This window comes from Nelumbo lutea, chromosome 2 (genome assembly GCF_056320005.1).
Source record: "Nelumbo lutea isolate HS-2025 chromosome 2, American lotus-T2T, whole genome shotgun sequence".
In the NCBI taxonomy this organism is placed as follows: domain Eukaryota; kingdom Viridiplantae; phylum Streptophyta; class Magnoliopsida; order Proteales; family Nelumbonaceae; genus Nelumbo; species Nelumbo lutea.
In genome coordinates this window covers 8,212,248-8,224,982 of record NC_142685.1, presented here as the reverse complement: position 1 = coordinate 8,224,982, position 12,735 = coordinate 8,212,248, and the positions used below count along the sequence as shown (strand labels likewise).

The 12,735-nt window shown below is 38.8% G+C and overlaps 1 protein-coding gene and 1 non-coding gene across 3 annotated transcripts; one reads left to right on the top strand and one right to left on the bottom strand.

Annotated features, from left to right (window-relative positions):
- The first annotated feature begins 36 nt into the window (after positions 1-36).
- On the top strand, positions 37-109 carry TRNAR-CCU (transfer RNA arginine (anticodon CCU)). Its single transcript has one exon. It is a non-coding gene; the product is annotated as a tRNA-Arg (tRNA).
- A 1,716-nt stretch (positions 110-1,825) lies between these two features.
- LOC148868400 (uncharacterized) lies at positions 1,826-9,680 on the bottom strand. 2 transcript variants are annotated; one of them, XM_088970973.1, is made up of 8 exons: positions 9,006-9,680; positions 6,921-7,397; positions 5,516-5,693; positions 4,646-4,943; positions 3,458-3,530; positions 3,277-3,367; positions 2,892-2,971; positions 1,826-2,184 (listed from the first exon to the last, which is right to left on the bottom strand). In XM_088970973.1, exons 1-8 carry the CDS (start codon positions 9,087-9,089, stop codon positions 1,966-1,968), a joined length of 1,500 nt encoding a protein of 499 aa, XP_088827099.1. In that variant the 5' UTR covers positions 9,090-9,680; the 3' UTR covers positions 1,826-1,965. The 2 variants fall into 2 exon arrangements, with proteins under 2 accessions (XP_088827099.1, XP_088827100.1); XM_088970974.1 differs by lacking the exon at positions 6,921-7,397 and having other exon boundaries at positions 9,006-9,665.
- Between the last annotated feature and the right edge of the window lie 3,055 nt (positions 9,681-12,735).

Genomic DNA, 12,735 nt, shown 5'->3' with positions numbered 1-12,735 from the left:
TTTTTAAGTATAATAAAGTTGCCATCGTTCATGTAAGCGCCTGTAGCTCAGTGGATAGAGCGTCTGTTTCCTAAGCAGAAAGTCGTAGGTTCGACCCCTACCTGGTGCGTATTTTTTTAATTTTGTTTATTGAAAAATTAAAAGAAATCAGAAATTGGACAATTATTCTTTTGGTATTGGACTGGATTTTCAGTTCTCGGGCTGGGCTTGGGCCCAAAAAATCAGGCTTTTCTATTTTTTGGATCGAGCCCAGGCCTAGCCCTTGGTATCCAATGTATATATTAATTTTGTATACATATATATATATATATATATATATATATATATATATTTAGAGTGGATTCATTGACTAACCCGAACCCAAGCCCAGGCTCGAGCCCTACCTGAATTCATCAAATTACAGTGTGGGTTGGGCTCAGGTTGAAAAAATCGGATTTGACCTTAGGCTCGGGCCTTAAGCCCAAATTTTAGGGCCGGGCCCAGGTTGATCATAGACCTGGCCAACCCCGCCCAACTTGCACCCTATGTGTATGTTGTGGTTCAGGTAGTGGAACCGGAACCGGAACCTCTCTTTTATAATATATTGTTGCACATGACATGATATAGTGATGATTTTCCGAGTTGCTTTCTCAAGTTGAAGCCAGAAAACTGGGGATTGTGGATCTGAGAAAGTCAAGTCACAACGAGTGATCCCAGTTGGCGTGGCGCAATGCAATGAATCGTATCTCAACTTTGAATACTGATGGAGCCTCTAACGGGAATGCTTCTGGTTTGGGGTGGGAATTCAGAAATCAGAATTGTCATCCAAGACCATGAGGGTCCCTCTGTTTTGGGCGAGCTATTCAAATCTTTACACTTACCCTGTTGATTTTGACTTCTGAGTCTTATCAACTATGCTTTACTTGAAGAAGCCCGGTTTGCAAAGGAGTTGGGTATCCAGTCCTCGGTGATTTTGAGGGAGATGGCTTAACTGGTATTAAAGCTCTCTGTTGGAGGAGTTACATACTATACTCCTCCATGGAGTCTCAGACATTGCTTAGCCGAGTCACGAGAGCTAGCAACTTTCTCCCGGTGCTCCCAATACTGCAGCTCATCATCTAGTAGCCAAGCATGCTTTATCTATTTCTAGAGTAGAGATCCCACATGGGAAAGAACCCATTTCTTGCTGAACTGTATTCAAAGTGAGTGTTCTCTGATTGCTTAAATCAATGAATAGCCATCTAGAGCCCCGTTAGACTTGAAAAAAAAAACATATAGTGATGAATTTATTGAGTTGAGAGCACTTATATTTATATATACGCAATTACGCATGTTTGAGTAGCTGCCTGTCTGTGTCCCAAATCAATCCCTTGATGCTAATGATGTTGGTATTCAGTCCACTGATCATTCAGTGTTATCCGACCCATTTACCATTTCCCACCGGATCTCGGTCGGGTGCTCAAGTTCTAAAGGGGTTGAGGATTCGATACACATATAACACATCCCCCCACCCAAACTTAATTCAGAGATATCACCATCAGACAAGGATCCAATCCACTTTAAAGCATTGAATTCAAACCCACAAAATGTGAGCATGTGGATCTGGATGGTTCCGGCATCTGATTCTCTCAATTACTTTGTTTATCCAAAATAAAGAAAAGTAGAATTCTTCCTTTAGCTTAACAGCTCAATAAAATAGTGATTTGACAGACTTTTTATAACCCTATAACCTATATTGAGGCTGCATCCATCATCGTTGCGTATCATCTCATCCACGTTTTGAATCAATTTCTGAATAAAAGTAAAACAAAAACAGACAGAAGCAATGATTGATGGAGACATGGCAGACGGCTAATGTTTCTCCTGAGACTATAATCAGATAGCCTATATATAATACAGCTAAACATTTCCACTTGATCACCCAAAACAATAACTATCTTATAAATAACAGTTCAACTCTCTCGTGAGTTCTCTGAATTTTCAGGTTCAGATTGGTGGTTCAGGATGACCCGGTTGTTGTTGATGTGCATTTTCCGATGACTGAATTGGCAGTGGCATTTCCTGAAGGTGGTGATGACGATCTGACCTAGTGCGCCACCTTCTCCTCCATCTCAAGAACTCAACAAATATAGAATTCCCACTCATTGCAACACCAAAACCGACAAAGGCAGAGAGGAGAATGGATAGGACAGCTTGAACATGAAGCTGCAGATCCCATACAAGTGACAAATACATAAGCACTTTATGTTGAACAAATTACATTTATTTTTATGAAGAGAATCATGTTAATAAAAAAAAACTGTTAATAGGATATCGACATGCTGTCCTAGTCAATGATGGATAACACAGTTGAAGCAATCAAAAGTGAATCGGGATTTGCTACTCACAATGCACCTCACACTGACCTCACAACACATCCCACTGTGTATTGGGAACATCTCCCCATGAATAAGAACACACAAGTAGGGGAGATGTTCTGTGAGGAGAAGATCCAGACTCATCAAAAGCTCAGCAGAGCTTGCATAAGCTAAAGAATGATACAACTGTCTTTAGTTACAAGTCCGGTACTGCCTACTTGAGTGGTCAACATTGGCAACTTTTTGGAACTCAATATCAAGGAAGAATACTAATCTTACTCCCTTGACCCATGAGTAGAACAAGAGATGGATAGATGTAGGCCCATAGGGTAGTCCAATTACAAAACCAACCCAAAATTTGAAAATACAACAAACACCCTTAACATGGATACATGTAAAAGAAATGGTGAGACATCTAGTATGAGTAGCATCCCTCTAGGTCCCTATTAAGGATTAACCTATTTTGACTTTTCCAGTAGCCTCCTTTGAGGTTTGACCATGAGTCAGTTCAGCAAGTTCTGAAATTGTGGTTACAGGAAGAATCTTCTTACTTACCAATGTGTAGAAAAGATGAGCGAAGAAAACCACCAGTGCAAATTGAATTGACGCATAGATCCAGACAAACCTTCTCATCACTAAGCAGAGAAATAGCAACAAACTTTATTTAACAATAAAGAGGACTAAGAATTGATTAGGAAGAAATGTCACATGAAAAATATAACGTTAGTTATGGGTCCGTCTAAACATTTGTTGTGAATAATATAAGTGAGTGAAATGCATAGAGTATCCTTTTAGTGGCAACTGGCAAGCTGAGAAATAACATATGCCATGTTCCTGATATTTCCCTCTATGGCTGGGAATTTCCCTACATCTAAATTTTTCTATAGATTTAACAATTGAGATTTGAGATACATTTATTAAGGAAACACAACCATCTTACCCATGGTAGATGATGTCATGGATGAGAGGAGACCTAATATGCAGGAAAATGGCAGAGATATAGCAATTGCACCAGTACCCATTTTGTTGACCTGTGCATTGATAGACATATTACCGGTAAATATTGGGAGACTGGGAGGATCTGCAGATGGTCATAACTGATAAGGAAACTAGTATCTTACCAGTAGCTGTTCCAGAAAACAAAAGTATGCAAGCATGCTGACAATGACAAGAACAGGCACATCCTGCCAAACCCTGATAAGATTTGAAGATTCAGACAATGTAGCCTAGCAAATCAAATCCACTAACAAAATATAAAACAGATAAACTGAGATCTTTATGGTCAAGTCACAGCAAAAGATTGAGTACAGAAATAAAATAAAAAGAAAAGAAAAGAAAACAGACAAAACAACTATGAAAACAGATGACTTCTTCAGAAGTTTGCTAAAGCTTCAGGCAAAGTTAGAGTGCTGGAGATCAGTTTATGTGCTGCCAAGAAAAGTCAAAACAAATAGTGTCTTTGGAGAAAGTAGGTATTCCTGATCAATGGATAAGAGGACTGCACGCCATTTTCATGTCATTTTATTTTCATCGGGTCTAAGTAGTATTCTTTGTCTTTCTGGGTTTGGTAATAGGAAATCAACCAGAAGGGCCTTGTTTATGGTTGTTTGGATCCATATCTTTAGATTTTTCTTGTGCAGTGGATTGTTGAATGAGGGATCTACTGGTGGTGCCTTCCAGGAACTGGGGGATTATGAACCCCGGGAAGGCATTGGTTTGTACTCCTATATTTATCAAAATCCTTTTTCATTAAAAGAATACCTTCACTAGTGTCTTGAACTGGATTATGTTCCTAGAATTAGACAGAACCCAGTGATTTGTTACAAGTTGAAGGGGATAGAAGAGCTAGGGCCTAGGGGTAGACCAAAAAGGACATGAGTAGTAGTAAGAAATGATATAGGCACTAATAATTTAACAGTAGATATGGCTTTAATTAGAATGAATTGGCGGAACAGGATTCATGTAGCCGACCCCATATAGTTGGGATAAGACATGGATGATGATGATTAATTAGACAGAACCCACTTAGCCCTTTGACTTGACTCCGACTTCTGATAAAGTTCTGAAGTCATTCGAATGCTTAGCCAAAGCCTTCTACCACAGACCCCCTATCTTTGTGAATAAGCTTTGTAATTCTCAATTTTAAGCTTAGTATAGTCGGTTAAGTCTTCCTTAACCTGATCTACCTTCCCAAAATAAAAAACCAAAAAAAAAAAAAACAGAAACAGAAACAAAAGAGCTGAAAGTCAAATTCTCTAAATGCTATTTCTGTAGGCACAAAAAAGTGTAACCAAAGTTTTCTTACTTACCTGTATTGAGAAACTTCTGTTTGCCGAGCTCTATTTGCATTTGCCCTAACAGCCTGAGCATTTTGGATTCGTAGAAGTGTGACAGGTAGATTCTGAACCTCTTGTTTACAAACATCACAGTTCTTGTTACCCTTGATGCTGAACCATTTTATAGCACATTCTTGGTGCGCCAATGCAAGTTCACCTTTGCAGCTACATTCCATCTTAAGGGTATCACCACCCTCACCCAGTTCAACCAAACAGATTCTACAGACAGCCTCTTCCTCAGGAATATCTTCACCATCCACATCTTTGCCCTCTGAACCATGAAACTAGAATAAGACATAGGTTGGTTATCGCAAGTTGCAGATAGTTTGAGAAAATCACAGACGATACTAAAAAATGCATCTAAAAGTCTAAAGAGATAGTTGGGGCTTTATAATGGTTGATTAGTTTGGACCTAAATTAAGATGAGTTAGAGGAAGCTAAAAAGTAAATCAATTCTTTTTTTCTAAATTTAAATATTTGGATGAGAACAAGTATGTGAAATATTGAAGTGAATTCATACGAATAGTAACCATTATCTATGGCAACCTTTGTCCTGTTTCAATTTTCAAGTATATTAGGCTGAGAACAAGTCTTCGAAGGATTTAAGTGAATTCTTATAAGAGTGACAATTAGTTATGGTCATCTTTTTATGCTTTCAAGTATGTATTGGATCACTAATTTTTTTTATTCTGTTAGAGTGAAGTTGACACGGAAAAGGCCTTAAAAAACTTATTCATCATCATAACAAAAAGCAATTGAGCTCAACAAATTTCTGATCTTTTGAACTTTCAAGTTCACAAACATGCACCTGACAGAGCATGATGAATAAGAGAATAAACGTACCAGGATCCACCACCGTTGGTGTTGCATTTGATACAGAGGCACTCCCCTCCACCACTTGTGGAGTTGAGGGAATTACACGAAATATGCCACCTAAGGAATCAATCCGCCTTATGCTTTGTGTTTTATTGTTCAGGGGAACTGAAAGAGAACGAGATATGTGTCGCTGGGTACCCTTTTTCTGCAAAAGAGAACACTCTGTAAGAAAGGGCCACAGAGGTGGATTCTCAACTAATTGGTTAACACTCAAAATCTTCAAAAATCATGACAACAGGAATTCATGCTGACATGCTCCTAACCTGTTGGGAAGGCTCAGTGAACATAAAGGGTTCAGGAAACAGCATTATTCATTAGTCACACCTATAGGTCTGGACTAACTCATTTCAGTAGATTAGCGTAACAACCCAATCTATCCTATTCCTTTGGACAGTTCAAATAAGTACAGATTATGATACTGCACCACCACCATGATAATATGAACAAGAAAACAAGCAAGTTGATGTCTCAGAAAATAACATGGACCTTGGAAGTCTCATAGGTGGATAAATAGTAATGTGGTCCCAAGCAAAGTGCACGATGAATTCATGCACCCCATCCAGCTGTCTTGAAATTAGGTGTTCCTCCTCTGTCATAATATATACAATATAGAAATACAACGGGTTTGAAGTAAACAAGTATGCATTCACATCTTTAAACACATAAAAGCCGTCCTTACCCACCTGCACCACAGCACCACCCCACAATTAAAAAGGGAAAAAAAAGAAAGAAGAAGAAGAAGAAGAAAACATACACACATCTTGGTTAAAAGTTACTGGGAAGGATCTATTATTTGTTTCATTGTACAAATACTATAATCCTTTTTTTATATAGATTTGCAAGATGCATTTAGGTTGGTAATCAAAAACTTGCATCTTGATACAATAGAACAGATCTTCAGGATATAGGATACTAACATGAAGTCCAGGCACTAATGGTCAGGATTCATATATGACCAAATCATCTATATATTCAAAATCCACCATGTTTTGATGATTGACCAAGTAGATGCTCCAACTGTTCAAACACGCACTAAACCTATGTAAGTCATATGGCATCCATAACTTCAGATCTACCAATTACCTAGTCATTACTAGGGCTACACATGCACAGGGTGCTGCCCAACTGAGAGAATACTTGCTCCTCGAAGTGACAATGCTATAGACACAATCCTTCCTAGTGTGTTTTTTGGGAAGGCCATTAAAATATCATCGTCAAGTTGATGTTAAATACTGCAGTGGGGCAGGCAGGCCCTTCAATTCGTTGGTACCACAGTCCTCACTACATGCAGAAGAAGTTGTTTGCTTTTCCTAGTGACCTATCAAACAGGTAGCTTAGAAGTTGTCCAATTTTTAAGGAATGAGAAGCTTACAGTTGAATTCATTGGTTCAATGGTGCTCCCTCCACGCAGAGATTCTGGGTTTGAGTGTGCAACAGGGGTAACAGGTAGTGACGAAGTTCTCTTCACCCTGGGAGTAAATATCTTTGTAAAAGATAAAGACCTTGAGATCGAAGTCTTCTCCCGGACTGCCGATGAAGCCCCAAGTGCTAGAGTAGCAGCCTTTTCAATATCTGTAGTTGAACTCCGATACTTGAAGCTTAAACGTGGTAGGAGGCTTTTTATCGTTGATTTACCTTTGGATGAGGAGGGACCTGGGGATCCATAAATTCTTGCTGAAGCGGGGCTAGGGGTTGATGGGAAATTTACTCTTGTTGGAGTGGGACTTTTTGTCGGTGGCATGTCTATTGTCACAAAATCTATTTTTGAAGGTATCTCCAGGAATAGGTTTTGTTTCCTCCAGTGATGAGCAGATGGGGCTTCTTCAGTTATTCCAGTCAGGTCTTCAGCCTACAAAGAAGAAGGCTTTATTACTGAAATTAAAAAGCATATAAATAGTGCTTTATTATCTTATTCAAACTGCAAGTAAAAGCACTAAGTGATAAATATATGCCCACATTGCACTGAGCTATAACTGAATTTAAACTTGTTTTGAAAACCAAGAGAAGGCTGACAACCTTGCTGCATATACTACTGTATTTTTTCCGTACTAATATAGTAATGCTTAAAACTAGATAGCTATAAATCCTGCAAGCATATACATATACATACTCAAAAGGCAGCATCTCCACAAGTACACAGCAATATTTAACCAATTCGACATCTCTAGAAAATGCACTGCACTGAATCAGTATGCAACTAGTGCCATGGTTTGACTCAGCTCCCCCGAGTTGGGGAAACAAAATAAGCAGTCATGGAGATTGGTAGGAAACGTACAGTTCTGCTTTATGGTATAACCAAATAAACAGAAAAGGGGTCATCTGCTTTAGGAAGAACTTTTGATCCCTTCAGTTCAACATCAGAAGGCCTCAGGTTAAACTAATTAGATGACCCGAGGAGGATTATAAGTGCCCAGTCCCTTGAGATTAAGTTAAACCCTCAGAAATGTAGAAAAGAGTAATTTGGCTATAATTTAAGGGTTCTATACTTAAACCGAATATCATCTCAGGTAGTAAAGTTATGGATAATCATTCTAGAACTCATTAGTTCAATTTATTTTCCATCTTCTTAATTGTCAGTTGAAAACTGTTGGCACAATTTCCCCTTTCGATTTTGAGAGACACAATGATAAGGTGGTACTAAGGATTTGGTCATGCACCTCATAGTCTCCAGACACTCAGTTGCTTCTATTGAACTTCTAACAGGTATATGGCGTTCATCCAGATGCCTTTGGTATACATTCCTTTCCCACAAATACGCTTTTGGGAATATAGAGGCACTAATCAGTTGGTTGTTTTGCATTTGCAAGTCCAAATTCCCTACTGTGTATTATTATTATTAAGTGGATGTCTAGCCCCAAAAAGCATCTTGATCTAAGTAAGAAGGCAAAACTTAGAAGCCAGAGTGTCAGCAAGCATTCTGTTGGCTCGAGCAAGTCTAGCTCAATTAAGGGGCTTAATGATAGAGTTTTATGAACAGGGGAGAATAAGAGGAGAAGCATATGTGTTACTCCGGAGCCACCAGGGTACTCGCTTCTTCCCCAGGCTTTGGTAATATAAACATAACCCCCTGATGCTGCTGGAGTTCTTCCAGTTCTGCCGTGCTGAAGAATCAGAAGTTGGGATTCTCAATAGAAAATCTTAAGAAAATAGCGACACTTCTTCATATAGGTCATAGAACGAAAGGTTAAGAGTAAAAAACCGATCAGGGTGGGAATTAAGCTTCAGATATTGAACGAATCAACACGGTTTTTCATATCCAAATATGAAAAAAACACGAATTCAAGCAGAAACAAAAGCTACATCACAGAGCTCGTTATAGAACGGTATTATGAGTCGCATATGCATCCAGAGCAAACAAGAAATGAAAGTCCGTACAAACCAAAGAAGAAACAACTGAAACCAACAATTATCAATAAACCACGGAAACGATTCAGAAAACAGATGCACCAAAAAATACCTTTTGAGTATGAAGAAGAGCAACGGTACTCTTATTTACACCCACTTGGTGATCGCCAGGTATGGGTTCTTCTTCAGCTCTCATTGTTTTATGCAAGTTTCAGCAAGACCTCAATAGGCCGCAAGTAAAGCTAGAATAGTAGAGAAGAAATCCCAATCGTTCCAAAGAAGGAGATTAGTTCGAAACAGTGCGGAATTTCCCAGGGGATGATGAACGATAGAGATAGAAGAAGGACGGACCAAACGACCAGTCGGAAGAAGGAAAGCTACTGTGGCACCAAACCGAATTTATGATTCTTGAACAGTGAGAGGAAGAGGAGCAGCAATTGTTATCCTAGTTATTAACTTATTACGTTGTTTCTGTGACATTGATTTATGGCAAAGAAAACAAAAGCTGCTGTGCAAAACGTGGCCGACGACGGTGAAAGTGAAACAGAGTAGGTCCCTGACATCTGAGCGCTTGGTGTTGGCCGTTGGGTGATAGTTATTAATGTCCCTCTCGCTCTCGGCCCCTCCGGCTCCCTCCCTCCCGGAACTCCGCCATTTTCAGTTTTCACCCGCTCTTTCTCGTTTCTCAGTTCGTCTCAAAACTCAATTTCTCACACCCTTGCCCAAGGCTCCCAATCCCAGGCCCGGCTAGCTAATTTTGAAAAGAAAAAACAAAAATGGAAACGACGAAGAAAGGGCATAATATTTTAGGGTGCTTGTCAAGTTGAGCCGAAAGTCGGCGTACCATGCATATGTTGGTTACACGTGGCATATGCTTCTCGCTTGGTAATGGTAGGGTACAGTGATCCGATGGCAATGGCGTTAGCTTGAGAATAGATTTGGGTTTCCTTAATTTAATCTTATAGATTGCCTTTTCATTAGGGTTGTTCACGGTCGGGTTGGGTCGGTTTCTATTTTAAATAAAATATTGTTAATTTTAAAAATAGTCATAAATTGAATATTATTTCAGCCATCTCCTATGATAAAATTTAAATGAAAATTTAATCATAAAAGTTGTTCATTAATCGCTATTCACTAATCCAAAGTTTCTTGCAACCATTTAAAAATTAGGTGGCCTAATCGGTTTTGGAACTTTATGTTTGAACTATGAACTAAATCGATTCGGGTCGAGTCGGTTTTCGGTTTTCTTGTGTGAAAAACGAAATAGACCCGAATCATCAGTTTAGGAATTTGCACAACCTAAAACCGACCCGTGCTGATGAAAACCCAGTTGACTCGGGTTGGGTCGGTTTGGGTTGGTCGATTTGGTCGGGTTAGGCCTTCTTATGAATAGCCCTACTTTTCATTGTTTTAAAATTTCAATCTCAATGGGGTTCACCATGTCAGGTTGTTTAGAAATGTGGGGGATGTTTGGAGTCGTGGCCATTTTTTTCTGAAAAAGCGTGCTACGTCGGATCCACATAGATGTTTCAACAAACGCTCATATATATGATTGTTTGGTTCATGCATTTTTTGAAAAACGCTTGAATCATGGGCATGCCTCATAAATTAGGACCCCATCGATGCATGAAACGTCAAATTTGGCGTTTCATGCATCAACGAACCATTTCCCCCAATGGTTGATTGATTGGCGATTTACGTGTATCCTATGTGATGCTTACCTGTCAACTCATACATGAAAAACGGTGATGAAAATCACCTTACCAAACATCATAGTGTTGCTCACTGCATACGTGGCAGAAACACTCCCAAACAAAATCAAGGCTTTTTTTTTTGTGTGTGAAAAACGAGTCTTAGAAGCATGGGCATTTTTTCTTGAAAATCGACCCCAAAAAAGGCCCACGCTTCCGAACACCATCCTGGTTTTTCGTGTTTTCATCTTTTTTAGTTTTGGTTGGGAGAAGATCTGCATCCTGTTTAGTGTGTTTTTTCATACAAGCTATCGGCTATTTAGCATTTGTTTGGCATCGTTGTTGTTGCTCCAGAAAATGATGCCACATCGAAAAAAGTGATGCTTTAGGGAATGGGCATTTGCTTGGAACCAATTTTCCATAAAAAAACAATGCTTCAAGCCATGCCTTAGAAATTGGGAACGCATGACTTGGAGCAAGGCCAAATTTGACATTTCCTGGAACTGTAGTTCGTTCTTGCCAACAAGGATGTGAGGTGGAATTGATGTGGCACTAGATAATGGGTACCAGCGCTGAAAACGGTTCTTAGAGAATTGGTACCAAATAAAACTGTAGTGATGTGGCATCTACATTATTGATGCCAACTATATACTTAGAAGCTTGATATTCTCCATTTTTGTCTTTTTTCCATTTGGTTGGGAAAAAGATCTGCCAAAAGATGTTGTTCCGAAAAGATGTGCAAAGCTTGTTTAGGGCTATTTTCAAGAAGCCCCAATCATCGAATGCCACTGCCCTAAAAACCATGAAAAGCTGGATTTTAGCTTATTTTCGAAAACTAGAAGTGAAACTTCTCGCATTTCTTCGTCTCTAACCAAACGATCTATGATTTGTCAAATCTTTACATAAAAATCCACTATATCTTTTAACACTCGGATATTTCAGAAATATTTCAAAGAAAGAGTTACCGACCAATACCTAAGATGCCGTCGCAAATGCAAAAGCTTGGGATCCTTTCCTCAGCAGTTCTACCATGTGGACCGAGGATGGCCTGGGTAGATAACGATGAAGCTAATGGTTTCAAAATCACATTTAATAGCAATAGCATAGTCTCTTTTTTTTTTTTTTTTCTTGAAAATGTAGCATCCTATTTGTAGCATAGTTTTTCAAAAATCAAAGCCACATACATAGGATAGGATAGGAGTTGGGAGTTGCACTCTAAGATAGGAATCCACGGCAGCTCCCACGTCGTCGGTCATGAACGAGAAAAACAGCTACCTCTAATGCGGTATTGACTTTTTGAATACTATGTGGATGGTTCATATTATTTTATTTTTTAAGCTGATACTGATGATGATAATGATGATGATGGACACTAATAAGTAAGATGGAAATTCCTCCACCTGTATTCTGTATTTTGTATTTTGTATTCTGTAATGGTTTGGCCAAAGTCACACATACACTGACTCAGACTCTATTACACTTCCATTCACATGAGAATATACACATACGATGGGAGAAAACTGCACTCAACGATCGCTTGCTGTGTTGTAGGGCTATTTATTCAATAACATAGTGTCCTATGTCAGCCATCATCTGATGTATATAAGCCCTACAACCACTTCGATTTCCCAATTCTCATGCATGATAGCCTTGGGTATTATTATTGCCCCCAAAATTTAATGATCAAGTGCAGCTAATCCAGGCTCCACCGCTCCACCTGCTGCTGAGCGAATGAAAGTGCAGAGAAACGTGTAGGGAGATTGGGAGTCCCACACCCATAGCTTTAAATATCGGCATGTTACAAAAATTACCCATCTTTTCTACCATTTTTATTATACAATACTCCCTGCTATCAATTATCAACTGCTATCATAAAAATGGTAATAAGTGGTAATTAATCAGGTGGTTCTTAGCAAAATTTAAACGTGAAGCTCATATTATTCTTCTCTCCCCTTTTTCAATTTGTTGTATTTATATATAAATATATCATCATTAATATTAATATATAAATGTATTAAAAAGTTTTTATATCAGTGAACTTAAAAATCAATACCTATTATATATAACATATAATACTGGATTATCATGTTTGTAGCTATTGGTGAGGTGGAAGCAACACAATCTTAGGTGTTGTTTGGTAAATCAAAAAGA